This window comes from Anarhichas minor, unplaced genomic scaffold (assembly GCF_050575085.1).
Source record: "Anarhichas minor isolate MPS153535 unplaced genomic scaffold, ASM5057508v1 ptg000035l, whole genome shotgun sequence".
NCBI lineage: Eukaryota > Metazoa > Chordata > Actinopteri > Perciformes > Anarhichadidae > Anarhichas > Anarhichas minor.
The window spans coordinates 3,315,024-3,342,948 of NW_027466481.1; the positions used below are offsets into that span (position 1 = coordinate 3,315,024).

General features: G+C 46.6%; 1 protein-coding gene across 1 annotated transcript; it reads left to right on the forward strand.

The window, feature by feature from the left end:
- The first annotated feature begins 502 nt into the window (after positions 1 to 502).
- Positions 503 to 27,925, forward strand: LOC142965779 (forkhead box protein O6-like). The gene is made up of 2 exons (XM_076106861.1): positions 503 to 1,983; positions 26,210 to 27,925. Exons 1-2 carry the CDS (start codon positions 1,495 to 1,497, stop codon positions 27,923 to 27,925), a joined length of 2,205 nt encoding a protein of 734 aa, XP_075962976.1. The 5' UTR covers positions 503 to 1,494.

Below are 27,925 nucleotides of genomic sequence, written 5' to 3' on the forward strand. Positions count from 1 at the left end.
AGATGATCTTTCAATCTGGCCTCTGGAAAAAAAAAACCATTTCAACTCGCTACTCCCGGATTAAAATCTAGAGTTTCCTAATCTCTCCTAATCTGGACTAAATCGGTCTAATCGCCATAGAAAATTACACTGGCTGAGGTATAGCCCGCAAATAATCATCAGAGGTGAAACCTCTTGCGCACCGCGAGTTCTCCCTGAAGGGCAATTGGACGCTGCACACGTTGCGCTGGACAATTTGCTACGCACAAAGACAGACCGGGCACTATATTTTTAAAAGACCAAAAAAAAAAAAAAAAAAGAGTGTGCCGGAAAATCCCCCTGTGTAATTTACACATTGTCTTGTTTTATCCCCGCTGGACGCGGAGGCTGGCACACAAAGCGCCGTGTGACGCTCTGCCAGAGAGATCGTTATGCAGAGTTTCCATTAAGAATTTGGGGTTTGCTCCCGCCGTTCATATCACAGATGATGGTGAGATAGGTGGAGACAGAGAGTGAGGGAGAAAGAGGGAGTTCGGGGTTTCGCTGTAATCATGTTCGGAGAGTATTGATTTCGTGAGCGCACTCCAATTGGCAGCATCTCCACTAGAGCGCCGGCGCGTCATCCTCGGTTCACATCGACGGAACGAGTTGTAAGCAAATGAGAACATGTGTGGGATCTGAGAGAGTGAGAGAAGGCAAGGGGGGATAGAGGGGAGCGAGAGGAAGGTGTGATAAAAGACTATTTTATCAACCTGACAAGTGGATAGCCTACAACATTTGATCGCTGGACTATATTCTTTTTTTCTTTCTTTCTTTCTTTCTTTCTTTCTATTTTTCAGACTGGGAATTTATCGATTCGTCACATGCGCACGCCTCTTCATTATAATTGCAGACAGTTGGGTGCTGTTCAGGCTGAATGGATTTGAATGTGCCGCTGCCAGCTTAATCCGTGCAGACTGGAAGATTTAATAATTCACGGTAATCACGCATTATCGCCTCAGTGGATGCTCTCAACGCAGCTCTGGTGATTTCTCCCCCTTCTTTCCTCGTTCCTTTCCTGTTGTCTTCTGGAGGATTTATCGACGACTGCTTTGCAAATATGCTCCTTATCTGAATTATCATCTGTTGCTGCAACTGGATTGAGAAGAGCCCCCAATGACTGGCTCTGACACGCGCTTGAGATTGACTGCCTTGAGGTGATGTGGACTGTTGAATGAGAAGCGTCTTTATCGCCGTTTGATTATTTTACTCCAGGTAAAATGGACGAAAAATTATTGTTACTTTTATTACTTCTCTTATCTCTACACGCGAGGCTGTGATTTTTGCTCGTATTCACCATGATCCTTTTACTCAGTTGAATTGCTTCTTATTGATTCAGACTGGAAGCTTAACAGCAATATTACGAGGCGAATTTCAACGTGAAGTGACACTGAGGACAGTTGGATATTGGGGTCGTGGAGGTATTTCCCTCCCTTGCTCTTCGTTTGATTAATTCCCTTTTCGACGGGAGGGTAAATGTTGATGATGGAGGACGACGAATTGGACGCTCATCAGGTTGATTCGGATTTCGAGCCGCAGAGCCGGCCTCGCTCGTGCACCTGGCCGCTGCCATGCCCGGAGGATTTCCCCGGTGTACACGAGGTCAGCGTGGGTCTTCCACTGGCCAACATCAAGGTGGAACCAGAGGACGTCCCGGCTTGCATAGCGGGGCTCGTGGGCGGAACGCCGGGAGAGCTGAAGCATCCAGCCGGCGCCCCGGCACCCACGGGCGCGACGCACCCATGCCTGGCTGGCGCGGCGCTCGATGTGACCGGACCGCTGCGCAAAGCCAAATCCTCGCGGCGGAACGCGTGGGGGAACCAGTCCTACGCGGATCTCATTACCCGCGCCATTGAGAGCACCGCAGAAAAGAGACTCACGCTGTCACAGATATACGACTGGATGGTCCGCTATGTGCCCTACTTCAAGGATAAGGGCGACAGTAACAGCTCTGCTGGCTGGAAGGTAAGGGATAAAACGCCTGTTGGGCGTTTGACGTGTTAATCACAGAGTGATAATAGCGAGTATTACTCCTATTCGCTAACCCATTATACCATGTTTTTTCACCCCTCGTGCCATACACATGTCACTATGGGATTCCGTATCGGTTACGCATGAATGGTGCCATGCGTTATCTTGTCTTAGTTCATTACAGCCGTCAGTCATTCTAATAGATCATTGATGGCAGAATGTAATAGACTGGAGTGTAGTCACTTGCATTGTGTGTGCGTGTGTCTGTGTAACAGGCTTTGCTCATCCCAGAGCAGCTCATGATGGGCAACAGGGTCCGTAGTGGAGCATGCAATCCTTTCACCAGGAGCAGCACCACAATGGTTAATGATATATTTCTATATCTGCTGCGAGTAAATGAGTCGGTTAAATATAATCAACTATCCAATGCATTTTCATGCAAATAGCGGCACACACTTTCTACTTATCAGTTTAAAAACGCATCAGCAGAGGGACACTTGTAGTTGGAGATCACAGGTCAGCTGTCCACGATGTAAATATTCAGACGGGTGTTCGCTACTGACCACAGTCCACCACCGCTGCCTGTCTGGCTGAGAGCCGAGAGAAACATCCTGGACATCTGCCCATGTTATCAGCCTCTACATGTTCCTATTCATTACGGCCATCTGAGGACAGGGAGATCAGCAGGGCAGCAGTGCTTGTCCTCATGGTGCACCTGTGCTGAGCGGAGACCTTTTAAGTTGAATCTAAAAATACTTATTTCCAATGTGTGAGAAGTTAGAGGCTGTACAGTATGATGGCTCTTTGCGAAAGGCATTTTCAGTCATCGGAATCCTGCAGTTTTTTCTTTTTCTTTTATTAAATCAAGACCACTAAACAGGACTTCACATTTGCTATAGCCAAACATGTTTTCCAGCATAAACCCATTATTGAATAGGCTGTTAATGCTGATTGCTAAGATATCCCATTAAATACTAAATATATAGAATTATTGGCAGCCTCACCTGCATTTCTACCCACCGAGAACTATCAAGGCGTGTCATTCATATCATTAAAACCAAAACCAAAATACTGGCATGTGTCCAACAACATGCATTCATAGTTTTGCCTTCCAGTCCGTTGTCAAAACTTGCTGTATTGCTGTTGCGTAACACAAACTCTGTTACCGCTCAGAGTTGAGCCTTAATCACGAGCACCAGACTGACACCTAAAGCCTGTCCCATTTAAAGTGAACTCTGATAAGGTGTGTCTCCAGGTGAACTTTGTTTCATTAGCACCAAGAGTCTGCAACCACGGGGCCTCTTTATCTTTAGCGCTAAAGTCCTAGGCTGCTATTTATGAAACTGCAAATTAGGAGGGGAGGGGGGGTTACAGTGGCAGTCTGAGGTCCAGGGCTGTTTCAGGCCACAGGCGAGACATGGGGCCCATTCCAGGTAATGACCGGGCATTAGGTAAGTCGTTTAAAGCAGGCAGCCATAATGTCAGTAACAGGGCTGACCTGGTTTTTGTCGGAGACAGAACGTTATTGTAAACATACACTTAGGAGTCACATGTAGCTCACTTACAGGAACCAAACTTACAGCATATGGAAATATTCACTCGTGTGCATGTACAGTAAAACCCTAATTTCTGATGCAACTGCCTACCCTGGCTCTTGCAATACATGTGTTCAACTTTTAAGTGAACCATGGCTCATCAAATGAGCATCCCAATTTGTTTGTGTTGGGAGTGTGATAGAAATTGACATGCAAAGTATTTCATTAAGGTAGTTATAGAATGAAACAAGCTTTGGTGTGGACACATAAAACATGTTTTATAAGAGATTGACCGTAGCATTACATGTAAAGGCAGCTCGAAAGACCAAGTTTGACACGGTTAATATTAGGTCACATGTTCAGATTCAGTCCATGAACTCAGGAACCCAAATCACGCTACCTCCTCCCTCAACACAGGTGCACTCTCATACATGTCATTTTTACAATCATATCCGGCAATTATGCTCTCATTCAACAGTATCACGCACGAAAACATTTGATGCAAAACAGACTGTTTTTTTTTTGGGGGGGGGGGGGGCGGTTTAAACAAAATAATTGTTGATAAGCTGCTGATGAAATGAAGTGATATAGCTTGTCAGTTTGCGTAGGAGGTAAGTGGGTGGGGGGGGGGGGGGGGTTTAGTTGATGGCTTGATGATGGGTGCTAGATAGCCAGTTCACCTGGACAGTGCCATTAAGCTCCTATAAATACCTAATGGCTTCTGATTTCTTGGAAAGCTGCAGTATTCTGAGATCATGGCTTCCTAATCGCCTCCTTACTGAGGGGACGTGACGCAGAATTGTGCACTTGTGAACCTGATTACGCTTTCCGCCGCCACTACTGCAGCGTCAAATAATGGCAACCCCGGTGGCCTTTATTTTCCAGTGTTCTGTTACTAACTAAGCTGATCCAATGTAGAAACGTGCAAGATGCTGTAAAGTTAGCGATCATTTCTGAAGCCCTGTATTTATGGATGTGTTTTATGTCTTTATGGCTAATTATATCTATATCTATATGTCCACGGCTGCATATGGATGCATACTGCATTGGTGCGTGGGAGAAGCACATGTCAATTTGAACAAAGCGTCAGGGTTGGTATAGTGTTGTGTGTGTGTCTTTTGTGGGGGCTAGTGAAGGGGGGAGGGGCTGTCTACTTCTATAGCCATGTGTGTTTGGGCCCGCTGATTGGTCTGACAGCATGTCTCTGCAGAGGATGCTGCGTAGTCCCGCACTTGACTTCATAATGCCTCTAATGGTGGGGTTTACAGGCAACTTGGTGTGGGGATTGCCCTGCAGGTGCCGAGAAGTTCAGTAACTCCAAAGGGGTTAGATACTGCCATTGTTATGCTGAGGGTGGAGTCGGGGGTTGCTTTATTGTATATGTCAGCGTGGAAGGTTATGGGTGATGCATGCCTCTAAAGTATCATCACATTATGTTTTGGGTGTATGCAATTGCAACTACAGTGCATCTACGGAATTTGTTTCTGCCTGCTTTAATGGACAACACATAGTTTCCCCTGCATGTGTTTGCAAGGCTTTTTGCGACGCTTGGGCAGTCATTTGCGCAGCCGGTCAGCTAGAGTGCCAGGCAGTCACCCAGACACTTTAATCCAGAGAGACTAGACCATTATTTATAAAAGGTCTTTAGGTAGCGGTGTGTGCAGGGCCAGCAGGGCAAAAGGTCACGGGGCTTCCTTTAATGACAGAAATTAGACGGACCAGAAAGATAGAAGAGAAATGTGACAGCGACTGTAGGGCAGAGAAGAGGAAAGACAAATTGCATGCGAGGAAAGGAAGAGGAGAGAAAGAAAGATGTCTCTCTAGCTATATGTATCGTCTTATCTTCTGTAAAGGCACACAACCCCTGTCTCCACAGGCATTAGTATTTATAACAGTGCTGGATCATATCACTTTATCTAATTGATTTATAGGTAAAGAGACAGACATGCTCTCGTAATCCTGTCACTATGCACGGGCTCCAGCAGCTGCAGTAGAGAAACACTTGTCAAATATGAGGGATATGAATGTCAAATGTGCAGCAGAGAGTGTGTTTGCCAGAAGCTTAGCATGAAATGGAGAGACTTGAAACTTTCTGTGTGTGTGCATTAGCTTGCATATATCTGTTGTGTGTGTGTGTGGGAATGCATGCTTGTCTCGCCTGTTGATGGTTGGGGAGTCTGGAGAGACTGGAAACTATCCTAGACTTTAGCTGATTCATATTTTATCCTCCGTCTTGGCTCAGGGGAGCAGAGTAATTTGAGAGTGCGACAGATACACATGCGCGCACACACATTTACACACTCAGAAAATGAGAGCATATGATGCATGCTGGACAGATTTACGGTGCAGGATTATGAGCACCTTACATCTCCCCTTGGCTCCATGCAGCCGGAGCCGGGTTGGGTTCACGCAGTAACATTCGGGTTGAGTTGGGTATCTGACGCCAAGAAGGATGCTGCCTTTTCTCGCTGCCTTTTTTTTTTTTTTCCCCTGCAGCTGTCAGGCAGCCGTGTGGCAGTTCATTTCTCACTGAAAATGATTAATGTACATGCAAATTACCAAAGCATGGGCACGCATTCAAATATGGGAGACAGCAATCAGGAGACAGTAATACGAAAAACAATATAATTTTACCTTTAGATATTACTTCACTCTCTCCCATCACTCCATCTAGCAGACACCCATGTTATCTCCTCTTTTATCTCCCCCGCCTTTCTCTTTCGCTCCATCCATCTATTAGACATGCTATACATTTTTTTCCCTCCCTTAGTGGTTTTTGGTACAAGGGCCAATTGAGGTGAGGAGTCTTTCTCAAGAGAGCTATGGCGTCAGTCTCCTGCCAGTGATCCAGACTGCCTTAAGCAGTGTGCCTCCTCTCGTCTAAAAGAAATCTCATATCGCACATTATCTCAGAGATAATAGGATAACAATGCTGGATTTTCCCCAGCTCGACTCCTCTCAGCTACCGGGTCTTTTGGAGCAGAATACAAGGGGATGAGACCGTCAAGTTCGCAATTCGACAGGGATGAACTAATTTGGATGTTCTTCTCAGCTGAGCTGCACTTCAGCTGTTGAAGCATTTCTGGCCTATTACCCATGGCGCCGCAATTTATTTCTTATTCATTTCTTATTTTTACAGCCGTTTGGTGACATTTCTCCGAATATTAAATACTCTTTTCAGTTTAGGCAAACTAAATTAACTGAAAAGTACAGTACAGTGAAGCAAAGGGAAATCGGCATTATTTTCCCATTGCACTATTTAGGGTGATGGTTACCACTATTCCCTCTGGCTCATGCACACACGAACACACAAATTTGCACGAGACACACAACACACTTGTGCCTCCTCGAACCATCCATGGAGGAACACTCTGTTCTTGGGTGGGGTGAACCATTTTTGGGAGAGGAGGGGGCTGACCGAGAGCGTAAGCGACTTTCTGTGGTGCTGTTTTGCCGTCTGATTTGTTGTGAAACCTGTCAGACTCGCGGCGATTGGCTCAAATGGAAGGCGTGGCTCTGTTTGGTGAGTGCCCGCGGATTTTTTTTGGCAAAACCGTTCACAGCTGCAGGGACAGAATGTGGTGTGTGTTTCTGTCTGAGGCTGTGTAGGTTTGATGTCATGGAGATTTGATGGGGAGGAAGGGGGAGGGGGGGGGGGGGGGGGGCAGCAGCCTTGAGTGTTCCACTAGCACTGGGTGATTAGAACACATCTCTTTTTATATGGAAAGGGTTATGACATTTGGGAGGGAACAAGAAAGAGGTCTTCTTCGGTTGAGGGGTCCATATGTCTGGACTCACAGTGGACTTTCGGCATGCAGCCACAATTCCCACATTCCAGCCAGATCCTATTGCCACCAGAACCTTCTGTGACTTGTAGTCCAACGAATAACAGTCTATGTATTGCTTATATTCTGCTAGTTTAGAGGGAGGGCTGGCAGATCTTTGTCAGCTGAGTTAATAGTAATATTACTCCCAGACTTCTCAGAATTCAGCATTTTTCATTCATGACCATAAATACTTACCAAAAATTACTAATAGGCAGTAAATGACTCATCTAATGACTGGCTTACTTCTTAAAAATATAATACCTCAGTTTCTCAATGTAATGCAGTTAAGAAAATGCCCATTGTTATTACACATGCTCGGTCAGTAAAGCAATAAACAGGGATTACCTCATCAAAAAAGGTTTGTGTTAGATATTTGGCTTCTTTACTCAGTAAAGCGTTATGTAGCTTATTCTAATACAGAGAAGAATCTGTCAGTTTCAACCCGATGGCAGTGCGTGAAGTTATTTTGTCCCAGAGAACCGTGGTTTTGTATTGCAAATGTTGTAAATGGCTTTGGATATTCACTTCAGCGTGTGAATGAAACGTGTTAGCCCTCGTGGTGCTGGAAATGTTGGTCTCTGTGTGGAGCAGCATGCTTGTTGCTCATCTGTGTCAATGTGCATAACGTGTGATTGTCGTGTGTGTGTGTGTGTGTGTGTGTATATGACTACATTTCCCTCACTTTTCCCTGCATTAGAGGGTGAGTGTGTGTGTGTGTGTGTCTGTGTGCATGTGGGTGTGTTTGGGGGGGTTGATGGGCTCAGTGGGAGCCCGGGTCCCGGGGGAACAGCTCTCGTTAATAATTCAGACGAGGCTCATTATCAAGGCAGCGCAGATTTCTCCCTGATTCCACCTTAATTGCAGGCAGGCTGCTCCACTCAGGCAGGCGGTAGTCACGCTGGGTCGACTCTCTCCGTCTTTTTTTTTTTCTCTCTACAACTACAGGCCCTGCTCTGCTCCGCTCTGTTCTGCTCCGTCTCCAATACTCACCCCTATCACAGCAAGACGGCCCCAGGCTAGCCCACTCCATGTTAGCGAACACGGTAATAGCCGTAATGTACCAACATGCTATTTCTTTATACTTGAAGATGTGCCTCATATATTTCTGATGAGATGCAGACCTGGGCACTGTTTGGGCATCGCTCTGGAATGTTTGGTTTAGTTGGCCAACCGAGACGCTCTCAGCGGGATGATGTGGTAGGTTGCAGAGCTGAAACATTAAGTGGATTTATTATAAGTTGATCAGCAGAAAATCAACCGGGATCCATTTTGTTAATTGATGAATCATTTCAGTTATTTTTCAGAGATAAATGCGTTCAGATGTGAAGTTCTAATATCATTATAATATGAATATATATGAATGCTGCTCCTTCACAGTTTTTTTTTGGACATTTTGTCAACGATTAATTGTATATATATATATAAAAAAAAAAAAAACTTTATTGATAAAAAAAGAATCATTAGTTGCAGCCCTTGTAGTTTTTCTGATTTATGGTTCATTATGACTGAAGTACCGGTTGTGTATTTGCAGATCAATCTGAAACATAATGTCGTATTATGATGCACACTACACAAAGCCTAATGTGTTTTGCTGTGGTTGTATGGTTTGTGATATATTATAATGGCCAGTTTATCCTTGAAATAGCCTATAGCATATTATCATACTGATGACACTATAGAACGTGTGTTGCCATGATTGATATCCGGCTGCAACAACACTCCTCTTCATGACCATTTATAGGCTTATGTAATGCATCTTTTCTTCATAATTTACACTGACTGATGGGTTTGCATTCAGTCCATTCACTGAATCCCTGCCGAGAGAGCAACATAATGGGCCTGATCTTGTCATACATGTATATGAATATTTCAAATCAAGCCATTGTAACTAGATGGGGCTTTAGATAAACAACACAGATGCCTCTTTCTCTTTGCTCTCGCTGTAAGATGGAGTGCGCTCCAAGCTGTATTTCTCTCCCGGCCTCAAAACTAACGTCTCACAAATCATGGTGCCCATATTTCCTAATTCAATTTTTCTCTTCGTCTGATATCTCTTCCTGTATGCAAGGGGATTGATGGCCGAGTGCACGTGTGTAAATGTGTGTGTTTACGTGCACGCGTATTGCCAATGCCTGTCCCTGAGAAAGAGATGATATATACCGAGCTAAACGGTGCCTTTCACAACGCTCCATCTCCGGACCCTCCCTGACAGCCACGTGCCGGGTCTCTCGCTCCTCTCTGCCTGTCCATCAAGCCCCTGTCGTGAGCCAAAGGATTGTGGGAAGGGGAAAGGGGAGCGTATGAGGGCCGTCCATCAGTTTACCTGAGCTCGGCGGTCCCGGGCAAGTGATGGAGGGAGCCGGCTCACAAAGGGAAATGTAGTTAACGTTGAGCGATCGGAGCAGGTGGATAGAAAAAAGGAGGGCAGTGGAGAGGAGGAGCAGCAAGAGTTATGTTCAAGAAAAAAAGCTTGTTATTCTAATGCTGGTGGATATGCTGCGGTGGGGCCATGCGCCCGCGTCTGATAGATGGAGCTTGGGAGGTCACCTCCGGTAGTGGCTGGTCAGTAACTCGCGCAGCGCCCCGCTGAGCTGTAATGTTTGCTCACCTGAGCTGAAAAGAGGAAACTGACCTTGGGGGAAAAAACAAAAAATCCCTTGTGTGGTTCTGCTTGGGCGTGTACATTTGTCTGTGTAAAACAACCCATGTGTGAGCAAATCTGCGTGGGAGCCAGCATATGTGTGGGGAGCCGACAGGATTGGGGTGAGGTTGTTGGGTTATGAGGTGACTGTGAGACCAGCTGGAGTTGTGGGGGGGGGGAAAGAGTGTTTTTGTGCTTTTGAAGGGAGGTATGGTCAGACAGGGGGGTGAAATTCTTCCCCCCCCAATTGGATTTGTATGTCACTGGCTTGAATCTGGGTCAGGACACTGGCTCCGGTGTTTAGTATGCGGACCGTGTGAGGTCTGAACTCGGAGTCTGCTCATAGCCCTGAATGAACTCAGCACGTCTGCCTCGCTCTGTCTCCTCTCCCCCTTTTCTCTTGGACCTTATTTTTTTCATCTCCGTCTCTTCCCCCTCTTTCTCCTTTGTTTTTTCTCTCTGTGCCGAGAGCCTTTTTCTATCCCCTCCTCTGTCTCTCTGCCTTTTTTCTTTCCGCACCCCAGGCTTTTTTTTTTTTTTCTTCATACCCTTCTTTCTCGTGCTCTCTTTTTCACTGTCAGTCACTCACGGCCTTCTCTTCTCTCCTCACTTGTTCTATTTCACACTCTCAGTCCTCCCCACAAAGTAGCCTTTTTATCATTCATTTCCCTCTTCCCTCGCTCATTTCTCCTGCTCCTTTCATGTGCTTTTGAAATCCCCTTTTCATCTTTAGCTCTCTCTCCCTTTCGCCTGCTCTCTCTCTCACACACACACACACACACACACACACACACACACACACACACACACACACACACACACACACACACACTGGCTCATTCAGTCATTCCTTTATTATCCCAAAACTAAAGTGATAAATGGCTCTCTTTCTTCTCCGTAAATGTCACTCGGGGAATTGTCTCTGCTCATTGATTGACTGGAGTAGAATGATGGCCACACACGCACATGCGCCAGTCGCGCAACCGTGCACACGGGCAGACAGAAGAAGAAGAAGAGAGAGCAGGGAAATGATATATCATTAGAAGTACAGCTTGGCTGGAACTGCAGCCGTCAGGGTTAACATCTGGCCCTCACAGGTCCAGCTTTCTCTCAGCCGCTGATGCATCATTTGAAGAACTTGTGCGGTTGGTTTATAATGAAGCATCAATTCTCAACAGGACTTGGCATTCACGGGAGTGCTGGGAAGCTGAAGCTCGACAAGGGATCAATCAGTTAAACAATCGGAGCAGGCAGGCCGGACCGGTCGTGCCATTCTTTTCTTTCTAAAGTGACGTGACGCAGAACGCATAAGTGTTGTTCCCAGTTTGATCGTTTGTCGTTAGCAAATCCTTAAGTGTCAGAAAAGTGACAGCCAAGGAAACAGGAATCAGAGCCATTGTTCAGAGCCGACAGTGTACCGTGTGTGCGTTTAAGTAAGTAGGGGTTAATAATGCTCAGTCATTTTCTTAATGTCTCATTCACCCGGCCTCAGGCGTTAGAGCTTGATAAAGGTCAAGACTACTGGTGGTTGCATGTCGTCTTCCCTTATTTCATGCTTTTCACTGAACAGCAGGGAGGAGGGAACCAAGAAAAAAAATAAAAAGGAAAGTCTGCGGCCAGCCAGCAACGATGCTGATCCACGTCTCTTCATTCTCTGAACCTGGATAAAGAGATTTAATAGGGAGACTGGGGGGAGACGGGGGCGGCCGGCTTAGTCAATGAAGAGGGGATGAAAATATTAAATTGATAGAGAGACAAAGATGGAAAGACAAGGAGAGAGGCAAGTGAGGAAAATGCAGAAGGAAAGACAGGAGAGATAGAATAGAGAGTAGATTATAGGGCATCCAAGCAGGACTGGAAAGCCAGACTTGGCTGCACTTCAGCTCCACTCGGCACTTTTCAGCTCAAGTGTGCGTCCATTAGTGCACTCCCATTGCACTCAGAAAGCCATGCACTCTGAGATGCAACACACAAGCACATGCAGACATAGCCACACAAAAACAGTACATTTCTTATATACTGTTGATACATGCAAAGCCCCACAGACGTACAGTAACTCTGCCCTTACACACATTTACCCAAAAAGCTACACTGACCTAGTCCTGCTATGTCTCTCCCGCCCGTTTTCTCAAACACACGCACACTCCCGATCCCTTCACTAGCCACCAGATTGCTTCCCGGCAAAATAAATAATTAAATGAGTGCAATAACAGCTTCCGAAAAAAGATCCCTCAATTAGTGCAAAATGGGTAAATGGCATGGGGTAGGGGCTGCGGGGGGGCGGGGAGGAGTGGTATTTCGGGAACACCCACACACATACATATACACATACACACAATCTATTACATAAGGCAAATCATGACCCAAGAAGGTTTTTACGCAGTTGTGCAAGGGTAATTTGCCCCCTCCTCTTTAGCAATCAGCTTAGCGAAGTCTTTTCTCAAATCCTTACAAGTGATCCGTGCCTGAAGACCGGCCGGGGAGAGATCTAGATGAGTGCCAAGGAGACGCAAGAGGGGCGGCCGAGGGGATGCCGCTGGGTTCAAGGCCGCGTGTGTTTGTTGCGCTGTCTTTGTGCATTTCCAGGGCTGTGAGATCTGGAATGGTGATTAGGAAAGGGTTGTAATTCATGCAAGGGAATTTGAGAGAGAAAGAGATGCAGGGCTAAACTTTGATGTTCTTCTTGAGAAGTGTGTGTGTGTGTGTGTGTGTGTGAGAGTGTGTGTTAGAGCATCGAGCTAGAGGATGTGTTGTAAAGGTGAACAATGTTACCTGGATATGATGAGAGAGTGGAAACTAGTAGTCGGATGTGTGTTTATTGACAGGGATTGGCGTGGTTGGGAGCTTTACATCTTGTTTGACCGTGAAGATCAGTAATTTGGTTGAAATTGCCAAATCCCCTTGTGGGGATAAAAGCATGAGTCAGACTTTAATAAGGCTGCAACAAAGGATTGTTTTCATTATTGCTTAATCTATGGCTTATTCTAATTCAGATATGAATTGTTTAGTGCATAAAATGAAGAGGATATAGGGACAAAAGCCTAATGCAAGCATCCAAAGACCAAGGGTCATCTTGTGCCCATGTACCACTTTTAAGAAAAGTCTCCGAGAGACGGAGGCTTCAGTTGTTTCGTCCTTGTATCTGTCCCACTGTCCTCTGTTGCACGGGGTCGGTCACGTGTGGAAATGCACACATGCTAGTTTAATTTCTGACTCCACGCCATCCAAAAATATTTTAGCAGAGCTGGCATCTGGCCAGACTGTACTGTTGTCATCAGCAGGTCTATAATACTAAACTACACTCTCAGCAGGTGCCAAAACCAAGCTCTTAAATGTTTCACTGGGACAAATATATTACGCAGTGGACCTAATCGGTGTGTGTGATAAATGCTACGACAGTACAGCCAACAGATGGATCCTTGAACTTGGAACCCTACTGAGTAAGCAAATTAGGGGAGAATTAGCACTTGTGCTAACAAAGCTAGCTTTGTCAAAGCTGTTCCATTTGTGAAATGTCAGGCATGTTGATTCGGGTATTAAGCAGCGCAGGTCACAGCCCTTGAGGGATAGCCGGATCTCAGAGGGATCAATCACTCTGACTAAATAGAAGGAGTTGGTGAAGGGAACAATAGAGAGAGGCTGATGTCCGAGTGGTGCACAAATGACTATGGACATGAAGCATACTGACACAAAGTCGCAGATAAATGGATGGATTGATGGGTAAATGTACATGTGAATAAGCTGAAGGGCTGGCACGAACAACATGCAGGGGATGAAGTGCTGAGACGGAGTGTGGAAGGAAGGCAAAAGATGCGAAAAGAGCTCCATGTCTCACATGTGTAGAACAGTTGTTTCACCTTGCTGCGGTTAAGAGTAGGTCAACTTGCAATGATGCTTACTGCAAGGAGAGGAGCATCTGTGCGATGCAGAGTGGGCGAAAATGGGAGCAATGGGCTGAAATAGAAGGATGTGAGCGGAGAAGGGGAGTACGATGGATAAATCTGGAGCTGGGGAAATGAAAAGCTGCAACGCACCGTGCTTAAGTGAGGGCCCGGCTTGAGAGATATGGGGAGGGACAGAGAGGGTCAATCAGAGATGCAGGGTGAAAGGGGGTAAGATGGATGGAGGGAGGGAGGGAGGGTGACAGAGGGGAGGAAATGACAGAGGAGGGGGCCACGATGGGGTCTTTGCGGTGGGGCGATTGCGTGACTGAGAGGAAAGTGCACTGCTGTGTGTGTAATGCTCTCAAGACGGATATTAAGACGTGATGCCCGACTCACACAGTCACTGCCCCTCTCTCCCCTTTTCTCCTTTGCTCTCCTCCATTCTGCTCCCTCTCTCGCTCCCTCCGCGTCCACTAATGATCCTCGCGTCCTGCCACACTGCCAGGCTGAGTGATGCCCGCTGACAGTCGCACTCAGGCGGAAACGCTGCACCCCCCTTACAGGAGTGCTGTGACACACACACACACACACACACACACACACACACACACACACACACACACACACACACACACACACACACACACACACACAGACATACAAAGGTGTAGCACTTTCTCACATACATGTATCAGCTTTTGCAAAGCTGCTGACAGATGTATGTATGTGTGTGTGTGTGTGTGTGTGTGTGGGTATATGACCATCACCCTGCTCACAGTCACACACTTACTGTAAATATGCTTCCATCCAGCTGCATCTGTCTACAGGAATTTGTTTGTGATTGATAGAGGTGGGCCATCGAGGTAATCACAGGGTACAGCGAGTTCAATAATGATCCCACCAGTCTGTCTTTTGGCCTGTGGGCTTGATGACAAATGAATTTGGAAAAGCGAACATTTAAAATAAAAAATGAGAAGGCAATACACAAAAGGTAATCGATTTTGAAGTTATTATAGATGCACAATGGTTTGCATAGAAATACTCGGCTACATAGATATTTTTCATGTTGTTTCTGCGGATACGGCATCAAAGTTGCAGATTAGTGACTCGACATACTGCAAATGTAATCTACATAATTTTGCAATTTATGTGATGGAATTAGACAAAGGGTGATAAATGCACTGAAGTATCCTGTTGACACCAGAGTGAAATCTTGAACTCAACCTCTTAAAGCACAGTGAGCATTGCCAATGCAGTCCCTTTTAAAAGGTTAATTCCCCTCTCAGAACCTCCACTGGTTTCCCTCCATTATGCCTAGAGTGTGTTGGCAGTCAAGGCAGGAAACGGGGGAGAAGGGGAGGAAAAGCAGCTTGTGGTGCTGCGAGTTTTTAAGTCAGTCTGTGTGGCTGAGTCCCCAATGCATGAGAGCATTCTATTGAGGTGGCATTTGTCGGTAAGAAATTGTTATTTAGTAGGAGTCTACTACTACAATCAAAAGATTGACATGGTTAACTTTTAAAACTGAAATACTGCTGTGATGCCTGACTACAGTAGTGGCTAGAAGCACACCTTTCTGATCAACAATGTTTTTGATAGCCAACAAGTAAAACCTGCAGTTTGCTAATGTTCTGCATTATATTACATGATGCACATCGGAGTCACACATTGCATTTAGCTGCAGTGACATGATGGTGTTGTAGTTGTCTCCTAATTTGCCGTACTCCCATCACTACCCCTCTGTCCAATCCCTGTCCATTACCGTACTTCGGTCTGTGAGGCACCGTCCGTTTTTCCGCCCTAATCCAACCGATCCGAGCCTAGGCTCCGATCCTGACTGCCGAGGAGAGGTTAGGATTTAGGTCACAGCATCTCACTCTAATTAGATGCTGTGAGTGTATGCATGTCGGTGTGTGTGTGTGTCTGTATATGCGTCTGCAAGCTGGATGCTCTCTAATCCGTAGGTGGCCTCTATGGTAATGCAGAGTCCTGAGAAGACGCGCTAACCCGCATTTCTGTTGCTCTCCACATGTTATCAAATTGTGTCTTGACGTCAGGACTTGAAATGACGATGAGGAGAGTAGTTGATGATGGGGACGCTGAGACAAAATGTATCGCAGGGGTGAACGAGCAGGTCAGATTCAACTATAAAAGATGCATGTGAAGCATTAACATTCCCGGAGAACAAGCTCCAGTTGAGAGGGCACTTTGGCCTTTACACGCCCTGCGATGCAAGCTGGTTAAGATTCAGTTCAACCCATCAGCGACATGTAACTCTAACTTCTCTGTGGAGGTAAAAGGCATTTCAGGTAAAAGAGCTCTTCACCTTGCTCTTCCGAGCCCTGTGGATTTGTTCCATCCTCTTTCTGAGATGTATCCACGTAGGGGGCGAGGAGCGACATACCTACCTCTGCAGTTTTAATGTAAACTCGTGTCTTTTGTTTATCCCAGGATCTGTGTGTGTGTGCGCTAACATGACCAAGACATTGACATATTCATAAAAAGCCAGCGTGAGTCATTTTGAAGTCTTATATCGAGAAATCTAGTGTGCATCAGCTCAGCGGGGTGTTTGCAAAGGGCAAAGGGGGTAAACAATCGGCATGCACAAGGAGGAGAGAGGATGAGAATGAGGGATCATAGAGATTTTTTTGTGTGTGTGTTTGTGTGTGTGTGCGCAGGCATGCGAGCATGAGCCAGTGTGTGTGCGTGGGAGAGTGCGTAAAAGAAAGGAAGAGTAGCGCCGGGCCAGTCTTAATTAAGTTTTCAGGAGGCTCTTAAAAGGTCAGGGCACGCCTCTGCACCCCCTCACCACCACACCCCGCCGAAATCCCCCCCCCCCCCCCCTCCCATTCCCTCCGTTCCTCCTCTCCCTCACCTCCCCGTTGCGATCTATCCAGTCATCAGCCCCCCATCTGTGCACATTAGCCATTCATGAACACACTCATTAGGGTGGGAGTTTGAAGCGATTGTGTTCACTAGTCTGCGGCTGGAGCGTGGCGATTAATATTTCAGCATCTCCCGTCGAGGAGCTGAGAGCAAGTTTGGCCCTCTTAGGCTAGAGAGAGAGAGAGCGAGAGACAGAGAGGTAGAGAGAGAGAGAGAGTGCTTCACCCATCCCTTTTCTCCCCCACAAACCCCAACAAACCTTCCTCCCCCCAGACAGTCTCTGCAACTTACAGTACGTTGCCCCCCTATTTCCATTCATTGCACACACACTCATGATTTGGATAAACATTTTTGCTCACACACACACACACACACACACACACACACACACACACACACACACACACACACACAAGACCCTAACTCAAACTGACTTAATTGGGCTCTTTTTGTTTCAGGAAATGGAGAGAGGAGGGGGAAGGTGGGAGGTAGGAGGGGTAAATCCTTCTTCTCTTGTCCCCCTCATCTCCTCTTTCCTCTCAGTTGGACAGGGGTGTCTTTCTCTAACTCTCCTTCCCTTTCTCTCCTTATGAGCTCACATTAAGTTGTTCAAGCTTGGGTCGGGGTGGGAGAGGTTTAGGTGGGTGGTGTTCTTTACCGTATATCGGAGTCTATTCAGACCGAATCGATACTCTCCCTCGTTCATATTGTACACTGGTACTTGAAAGTATCAGAATTTAAGGCAACCAGGAGCATCATGGGTTATCAGGCAGTCAATACTTGAAGCTCTGCTCCTGAATACAGAACTCACTTTGACCCGACAGGAGTTGAGCTCTCTTCTCCTTGATTTCACAAGCACCCTGCTTCAGAGGCCATGTCCACACAAACGTGAATTCATTTTGAAACGCGTCTTTTTCTCTCCATATGAATCTAAACTAAGGCAGCATTTTTGAGCACCAACAGTTGATCTCTTTTTTTTTTTTAAAAAGCAGCATTTAAAAAAAAAAGTTTTAAATGCTGGTTCTGTAATATGGACAGAGCTTAATTATATATTCTTATTCATTCCCATGCATGTTGTTGTTGCTGAAAACTGTGAGGAATACTGATAAACGCCACCTATTAACCAAGGCTAATGGTATTTCTGGGCTGCCACATTAAGATGATAGAAAACAATTCAATTGTAAAACCAGTTACACACATTGAGGATTTAATCACATTAATATAACTTCTAATCACAGGGACATTTGTAGGCGAAGAGGAGGCGCCTGTGCTGTGTTTGCAGAAGCTTGATAAGTTGTCAATTTTACATTAGTGTTTTCGACAGCTCCGTTAACAGCTAGCGTTTATAGCCATCATTAACAATCAAGTCACTACGAAACTGAAAGATTCACATTGTGACAACATCGTGGTGTGTGTTTGGCTACACGGAAACACAAAGTAAAAGATCACAGTCTGAGGTGGCTGAGCGGCGCGTTACCCTGCTGATACTAGGCGGTGTACCTGATGTATTTTCTATTCATGCATTGAAATTTCTACAATGGCGTATTAGGGCCATTGCAGTTAAAAAAAAAAAAAAAAAAAAAGATTATAGAGCTGGGGTAGGGGATAATAATCTTGGCAAATTTGTGAGTTTCTTGTAAATTTGCCACTCCAACCTCAGACACTATCTGGGTTTTTTCTCGTACATTTCCGATTTAAAGGATCTTCTTTAAAAAAATAAAAAATTCCGGAATATAACCCCCGTTCTCCGGCTCTGTAATTCTTATTAATTTTATACCTACAATGGCCCTACATTTCAGTGTGCACCGCAAACTTTTAGAAAACAATCAGAAAATGCTAATTTTGTGAAAAACAATTAACATGGCATGAGAGAAAATTGTGATCACAACTGGTAAAACAACTTGCAGTGTGTTCTTAAATAACCGTACGCGCACTATATGGAGGAATGTTTGCAGTTGTGTGCTTTGTCCTGCAGTTGCATTGTATACATAAAAAGCATATGAACAATGCTCTGTATGTATGTTTGGCTGAACGGGTCTATTCTATGGTTTGAAGAATAGTGGGTGTAACTGAAGGTCAAGGTTGGTTAGGAGGAGGCACAGTTTCAGACTGCTTTCATACAGCTTTTAACTACCAAAGAGTGTACCACTCTTTCAAGCGGGCCCCCATATTCAAGACCCTGTCCTTTGTTCCCCCAACCTCTTTTTTGTTCTTCACCCACCTCTGCCCTTTTTACCCCTCCCCCTACAGATGCACTCCACCCCCCATCCTCCAACTCCCTGCTTTTGATTCCGAGCATGGCCATTTCCATCTTCTCCGTAAAGGTGTGTGAATAAGTGGGAGTCTATGGGCTGTGCGTGAGTAAGTGGGAGTCTGCAGGCTGAAGTGTTGCATGTGGGTAGGCATTCATGGGAAGCAGTGGTTGGTGCGGCGCACCCTGACGGCTAATGAAGTTCCCCTGCACCTCATAGCGCTATTAAACCGCTGCCCCCTACCTCTACCCACTTCACCCCCCACCTCTTGCCTTGTTTCTCCCCCGAGGGAGAGAGTTGGCAGGGAGCAAGCCGGCTGCTATGGCAACAACAAGGAACCCTCCCTCTCCCACAGGTCTCCTTAGCAACTGGTAGCTTGGCATTGCGGTAATGAGTGTGCCCGGTGTGCCAGGCTTTGTGTCATGTTGGCATGTGTGTGTGCAATGTACGTGTGTGACGGAGTGACTGACTGTGTGCATGTGTCGTGTGTCTGAGCATGTATGTGTGGTTGTTCGGTACAGTTTGCCAATTTAGGTGAGAGTTAAAATGTGTGATGACAAAGAGATGTGGAGCCACTACATGGTGATGGTTCAACAGAAATTGTGAAGCTTATTTTATTAAAATTTAACCAAAACTGGCACTTGACTGACTGCACTTATCTATTCTCTCTGTGTGTGTGTGTGTGTGTGTGTGTGTGTGTGTGCGCGCGCGCTGCAGATGTGTGCCTATGTTTCTGTGTATTTGTGCATAATTTCTTTTCCTTCACCGTGATTGCGGTCATTCTTCTCTGTACTGTGAAAGTGAAGCAATTAAAGGGACGATCCAATGAATTTTGCATGGCTGCCTATGAGTTTCCTGCTCTGCTGAAATTAAATTAAACGCTGAGAATGATGTTTATTAAAGTGCGATCAGAGGTGTGCACTGACCTTTAGAATGTGGGAAATGAGATTCTCATTGTTATGAATGAGATTATGTCGAGGCCGATTGTGAAAAAAGCCTGGGTCTGCATCGATGCTGTCGTTGGCCAACAGCTTTTTTAAAAATATATATAGCAAAGGGAGGTTTCAGTATAATCAAATCCACACTGTGCCTGTTGGCTATTAAACAGACTGATACGCAAATATAGACACACAGGCACTTACATAAATGCAGATTGACTTTTGCACGCACGCATATCATGCAGATCTTGTAAAAAGAGCTGTAAAAGCCTCTCCAGAAACGTGTTGGTCTTTAACAAAAGCATGGCAAGCCCAGTGGAAAATGTTAGTTTGCTAGTCGAGGTGTGAAGTGGGAGCAGGCGGCCGGCCCCACAGGTGGCCCAGCCCAAACACCTGTTGTGTGAATCCTCAGTGGGAGGGTGCAAGGTCTGCCTACCTTGCAGGTCCCAGTGGAAAAACCACACCCATGCTACCCTATGGCACGTGCTCCTTCATGTGCTCACACCCACTCTGAGGCTCCCCCGTTTTGTGCGTGGGCGTCAGACATGGTGCCCAGATTGTGTCCCCTTTGCGCCCACCGGAAACACTCAGCTGTCCCTGGCATCAGGCAAGCGGATTTTCCGATCCCCTGTCCGGGTCTCAGATGCTCTACTAATCTGTCCGCGTCTATTTTTACCCAGCAAAGCTGCGGCAGCCCTTCTCTATCCCACACCCTGCCACCCCGATGCCAACCCTTCCCTTGGCGCCAGGCTGGGCACGGCTGATGGCTCGCCAGCGATTGGATGCAATTAGTGCACAGTCAGGCAGGAATCCCCTACCAACTCCATTACACCCCTCTCCACAGCCACTTCCTGATCTGAGGCTACCAGACACTACCACACACTTGCTTTCCATTTTAAGCCTTTTTATAAATGGCACTCCTGCAGTGTTGTGGAATAATAGGGTCGAATACCGAGCACCTTTCACAGTGCTTGAATCACTCTACTGTGCAAACGCAGTCTTTTCAAGTACAGTGGCAGCCGAGGGAATGCACATTTGAATTGTACCTGTTCAGATTTGGCGTTAGGATTAAGTGAAAATTCTGTATTCAATAGGACAGCTATTGGTGAAATATCCTTGAGTTACTCTGACTCACTTTAGCTTTTTCTATAATAATTCTAGAAGAAAGTTTTCGACTCTTACCTGTAAATCGTATTTATTCATGAAATTAAAAATGCTGCCAATCCTCAGGGACCCCACAGTGATACAGTGAGATATGCATTTCCTAATCCCAGGTTTATTTCTTCCCCAACAAGGGCTGCAATGTGCCTCGCATGCCAATGCAGTCGTGACCACTGCTGTGGAGGCGATGATGGCATGTGGCAGAGAAGTAACTGTTTCTCACCTCCTAATAAAAGAGACTCCTGTTTAATCTTTTCAATTTGATTGCATTCCAAAAACAGGCCTGTCTGCCCATCTGTCTCTCTTAAAGAAGCCTCCTAAAGGGATTTTAATCATCTGACTCTGGGCTTCTCAGGCAAATAGCTCCATCTCTCTCTTTCTCTCTTGCACACGCTCTATCTCTCTCTCTTACAGACATACGCACATACAAACTATTTCCAATTTTCTTTCTTGTACTCACTGTCATAGTCTCACTTGTCTTCTCTCACTCCCTGATACACCATATCGTCTCAGCTGCATTGTGCCATATCTGTGCAGCCATTAGGCCCTTCAGTCCCTCTTCAAGTCCCCCTCAGACACATAAAATTCCCCCAACCCTGTCCCTATTAATCCACATGGCTCTAAATTCTTTATTTCCCTTCAAAGGGACAACGCGAGCCGTGACATCAATCATGGAAAGCGAATATTTAGCCGGCGCTAATTTCCACCAATAGCCTGGAGACAGGCTTAGCTGACAAAACTCATTCCTGTGCTGAACAAAACTGCTTGTGTTGAAACCTCCCCTCCCCCTGATCCCTCCTGCCTTCTGCACAGGCAAAAACAGCATCACAATAAACACAGTTAGTGCTTCTGTAACTCCCCCTTGATTTAGGCTTATCAAATGAATGTGCACCATAGAGGGATACCCTTTGACAATACATAATGGCTCCATTCTGCATGAAATGGTTTGGTAATACCAGTCGAGTGTGGCAAACGGCTTTGCTCGGTGCCACTACAAGAACAGCTGCTGTGTTCTTAGCTGGGCAAGCGCACCACGCTGCTTCACCCTTAAGGTTGTTTGAATCGGGTGAGTGGTTTCTTTTTGCTGGTTCCCAGACCCCACTCACAGTCCTTAGTTCGTCACTCAGTTCTGTTTGAATGAGTGCACATTCGCCACAAGATGGGTCCTATAAACCGTTTGACCCGTTTCCTCGTCCCTCTGTGTGTGAGCATGTGTGTTGGTGTGTAAGCGGGAAAACCCCTGAGTGGGCTCCGATGGAGGGGGATGGGGCGAGTGGGCATCCCTTTGTGTGACGCGGAGGGGCCCCTTGTGGTACCTCTGTATTCCCACCCTCTACCCCCAGGCCCCTCCAACTCCTGCTGTACCCCCCGGCACAGCTGCCCCCATGCCAGTCATTTGGGTTATCCCAGATGAACCATTGGGCCCAACATAACATCCCCTGCCCCCATACTCAGATACTCAATGCTAACGCCTGACTGACAACAGAGGGATGCGTTGGGCGCCAAGCCAATTTGTACAAGTGGGCACATTCACTTAACTGACAAGCCTGTGGCAGTTAGACATTGTTGTGGGTATATGGCATATTGAGCACCGATATTGGTCTCATGATGCAGGTGGATTGAATAGTTAGTCAGACCTCGATGTGTGCTAAGCCTCAGCACTGATAGCCATTCAACTTTATTGATTCCCAACACTAAATGGACCTCTCCAGTCCCTGAATCAAAGCCAGTTTGCATTGAAGAAGGGAGAGAGAACAGGAGAACAATTAATTGGTATTTTCAGTTTTCCGAGAGCCAAATGAATGGTTCTTCAAGAGAATCATGATGGATGAATTCAAGGAACCAGTTTCTGCTCATCAACAAATATTTAGCAATAATCTGTCTGACCAGATTCACACAAGACAATTTCTATATCTCCTTCCTTAAGCCAGTTAAAAAAAAAAACTCTAACTGCAACCTGTGTGTTGTGGAAATAGGTGTTAACATGTCAGATTTGCTCAAAAAGAACCAAAGCTTTTAATCTGAGGACAAAGAGGGCTGTTCTGCGGCTTGCTATCTATTGTCTAAATATCTAAATCAGCTATTAGGATTTTTAGGCCTTAATGAGAGTTGAACCCAAGCTGATTGTTTTCCTGCATCCAGTATAACCTTGTTCACCTTAATTCGCTTTGATTGGTCCATAAACTCTTACCCTTATCCTCTTTTACTTTATGTCCAAATTAACCCCTTTCAGCCTGATTGAGTTGTGTTTGTAGGCTGAGGATGAGGATAGATGTCCCTGATAACAAAACAAAGAGGTCACGCCACTACTTATGACAGTCTGTTCTTTTCAGTATTATGGGACCAGGCAGTGCATCTCTCTGCATAAGCCCAGCCACGGGTTCATTCATTATTTAGAGCCCTCTCCACGAGGCCCATTGTATTAAAGGGGTATGATTTGAATAGGAAGCAGCTTCCCGGACCCAGGCGTGTGATGTGTGTGTTCCTCACTGTCATTGTATGTTTCTGTGGACTTCATCCATCTGCCCCAGCAAGCCGGGGGGCTGAAAGAGAATTTCCATTTTATGAATATTTAATACATAATAAAGTTTTCAATTTTATTCTATACAACCCGTAGGGGTAGAAATGTGGCAAAGCCAACCCTCAAGGACAGAGCACAGAGTAAAGGTAGTTGAATCAATGGCGGCATTAAAAATGCGGTCAACATCGCTGCACTGCCTTAAAAATCTAGTAAAATGCACAAACATCAGGAATAGTTTAACACTACATCCTTTAAGGGGTTTATAGTGTTCCTATTTCCCACATCTCAAACTTCCCTTATGCTGTATTACTATTGGATCATAGCATATCCGGGCTGCCTGCTGTGTTCGTGGTGACCTAGCATGGCTCTGTGTGAGACACCCAGCTGGGAGTGCCCCTGAATCAACTTGGGATTAGCCCAGGATTGTCTGGGATTACTCGGGGATGGAGGGGGATTAGCAGTGACTGCTTGTTTCGGGGGCGTGATGGCCATAGGCTGGCCAAATTGCCCCTGACTCAGACTCAGGGAACAGCAGGCGGACAGCACCACACCCACAGTGGAACCACCTGCAACCTGAGCTATTCTTCGATTCTAAACTACACAAACAGGATGACGGAGAAAAACATGTGGTGGAAAACTACACGACAGGAAGCCAGCAGCTAGTGATGATGATGATGCCATTGCTGACCACCGTCCGAAATCTCTCAAATCTCTCTAGCAGGTGGATTCATCAGATAAAGAGGGTTTGGGATGATGACAAATCCCTCCAAGTTCAATGGGGCTGCTCTTCCCTCATACGGGGATAAATTGCGATTTGACAGGTCACACAGAGTTGCCTCATGAAGTGGTTCAGCTCTCTGAAAGATGCCCCATTTGCAACCGGCCGTGGTGGAATGCCATGAAAGCTTACATATGTTTTAATTCAGGCATGCGCGGGACTTGATGTGGATGATTTGGAGTGGTATGATAGGTGGATGATCCAGCCAGGGTGAGACGGGGAGTTGGCACGGCACGTAGAGAAGCCGTCAGAAGCAGGGAGCGGGCATCCCCTGCGGACCTGCACTGCTGAGATGAAAGACTGTTTAGTGTTGGAGCAGCAGCATCAAACAACCGCCTCCTCTTGCATCCTTTCCCCCATCCCCCACTCTCCCTCCCTCACTCTCTAGACTCTAACCACAATATGATATAGTTCTGCTGTTGCACGTTTACCCGGTTGCCATAGTTACCCAATGCCAGAGGTGTCACAGCGAGATAACCCAAAGAGGCATTCACAGATCACCTGAATTCTGTTCGTCTCCCATTTATGTGTTCTCCGCCGCAATTTGATTTATTTGTTTCCCTGCAGTGCAATTCAGTGTGAATACAAATAATCCACAACATAATGGAGATGGTGGAATTGTGAGTACCCCTCGATCTGAAACAATCTGTTGTCCCAGTATATTCGTCAACCACAGGAGGTGCTTTTGATTTGATATTCTCCTGCGTGAACGTCAAAATGCCTCACGCACAACAAAGAGCAGAACAGCAACGACAGACTCTGTTGCACACCAGGAACCTTCAGCATTCACAAACTCCGTGAGATAAATGATAGTAAAATGAGAATAAAAAGAACCTATATCCTATGAATTACTGAGTCAGTGACTGTACATGCCCGTGTAGAAGATAATGGGAAAGTAATTGGTGACACACTGTATAATTGAAGGCACAGAGATTGAAAGAAGTGGAAATTGACTGTTGTGTGCAAAGAAGTGTGTGTGAAATAAGAAAAATACAAAATATGTAGCACTCCGTGACAAGAGAGAGAGGGAGCGTGATAAAGACAGAACAAGGGAGGGAGAGGGAGATAGGCAGTGAAGGTAGATGTCGGAGGGTGGGATACATCCATTAGCCTCCCTTGCTCCCGGCTCAATCTTCCAATACATCCTCCCATTCAAGCTACGAGAGCGAAAGAGACAGCGCTGGCGCTAAGCCAGACTGGCACCGACTTCAAACATACAGTACGCCCAACCACCGCAGCTTACATCAGCCCGGCTGAAAGCAGAAGTGGAGGAGGACAGATGGATTGATGGAAATGAAAGTGGGAGGATTGACGTGCATAAGGAAAGTGTCTCGAGACCGAGTCTCAGGTCGTTCCAGGTTGGTCGAGGCTGACAGTGTCGTGCTCTGTGCCAGCTGTAGCTGTCCTTCGAACATGTTTGGGTTTTTGAATGTGCTCTCAATTTTTTTGAATTTGGTTGACACTGATTGCATTGACTGTTGTGCCTCTACTTCTGTGTGTTTTGTATATCTAATAACAGACGTGGAAGCAACGTTATAATTTGGCACATTTTCTTTGTGGCTGATCATGTATAGACTAAATGATTTATGGGTAGGTTTGTCTGCATTGTTGATTTTTACATTTGATGTAATATTCTCATTTTCTTTTGGAACATTTTATATGAATCTTATGCAAATTTCTCTAATTTACAGTGTTCACCTTAGAAAAGCAGTTTGTGTACAAATTAGAAGTGATGTGATGTATGTATTACAATTTATTTTGATCTCTTACTCACCGTGTGTCTCTCTGATCTCTCTGCAGAACTCCATCCGACACAACCTATCGCTCCACACACGCTTTATCAGGGTGCAGAATGAGGGAACAGGGAAGAGTTCTTGGTGGATGCTGAACCCAGATGGAGGGAAGATGGGCAAGTCCCCCCGCCGGAGAGCAGTCTCCATGGACAACAGCACCAAATACCTAAAAAGCAAAGGCCGCGTCAGAGGCAAGAGGGTTGGCCGTCCTGGGATAGGAGCAGGGTCTCTTGTGGTTGGGCTCCAGGGTTCCCCCGACCAAAGCAGCCCACCACAGAAAGGCCTCCCAGGAGCTGGAGGGGCATCTGGGACAGAAGGAGAGTTTGATGCTTGGACAGACCTCCATTCCAGGGCTAGTTCATCAGCCTCCACACTTAGTGGTCGTCTGTCCCCCATCCTCGCAGAGGGAGAGCCAGAGGAACCAGAGGAAGGTGGCCTGTCCTGTTCCACCTCCCCCCACCTCTACCCCTCACCGACCAGTGCCCACTCTCCATCCAGGGGGGCAGGGAATCTCTGTCCTCCCCTTGAGCAGCTGCCTCAGCTGGCTAACCTGACTGGTGCTATCAGCCTGGATGAGCAGCTGATAGAGGATAGTTATCATCACCATCACCCACCGCAGCAGCAACACCAGCAGCATCCAGCAGTTGGCAGACATAAGCACCAAACCCCTGTCTACCACTACAGCTCTGGAGTGAAGGGGCAGAGTCCCTATGGTGCAGGCGTCTATGGTGCAACAGGCATGGGGATGCTGCGCCACCACTCACCCATGCAGACCATTCAGGAGAACAAGCCAGCAAGTTTCTCTGGAACCATGCGGGCGTACTCCAGCACCAATGCCCTGCAGAGTCTGCTTACAGGCGGTCCAGTTAGGCAGCAATACTGTTCCAAGGACATGATGCTGGGACAGGAGAGGGAAAGCCATCCTATGATGGGGCAAGCTAGTAACGGAGCAGGCTCCAACCATCACAGCCACCACCCTGGCCACCTTAATGGCCACAGCCACAATGGACCTCATAGTCACAGCTCAGCTCACAGCCATAACAGAACTCACAGCCATACAAGTAGTCATAATCACAACAATGTCACCAACCACAACCACAACTCACCTCACGGCCTCGCTCACAACGGTCACACCCTCAGCCAGAGCCATAACCACACACCGCCCCGGGCTGTGGCCCTCATCCCACGTGGCAACGGCAATCAGCTGCAGACCTACAACCACAAAGCTCCCTACCTGTACAGCCCCCCATCACATGCCCACCTCCCCGCCTCCACCACCCTTCCTCCAAACCCAGCAGGTATGCTCGGCATACCCCAGGACTCTTGCCATGTGGCCACCACTCCACACCCCCGTCACAACCACTACCCCGATCCACAACACCAAGGCATGACAAACGGACCATACCACCATGGCCAGGGGATGGGGAATGGTAGCATTGGTAGCAACTACCATGGCTATCACCAACCTCAACCCCATGAGAGACTACCAGCTGACCTGGACATTGACATGTTCCACGGTAGCTTGGACTGCGATGTGGAGTCCATCCTCCTCCATGATATTATGGACTCTGGGGAGGAGATGGACTTTAACTTTGACTGCTCCCTAGCCCAGGGGGTGGGCATCGGCATGGGTATGGGCATGGGTGTGACCATGGGGATGGGAATGAGCGGTCTGACTGGTCCACAGCAAGCTCATAGCAACCAGAGCTGGGTGCCTGGCTGA

Excerpts from the sequence above, each read along its gene's own strand:
- LOC142965779 (XM_076106861.1), top strand. The coding sequence starts at position 1,495 with ATGTTGATGATGGAGGACGACGAATTGGACGCTCATCAGGTTGATTCG. Across the intron at positions 1,984-26,209 it reads ACAGCTCTGCTGGCTGGAAG|AACTCCATCCGACACAACCT; the intron begins GTAAGGGATAAA and ends ATCTCTCTGCAG.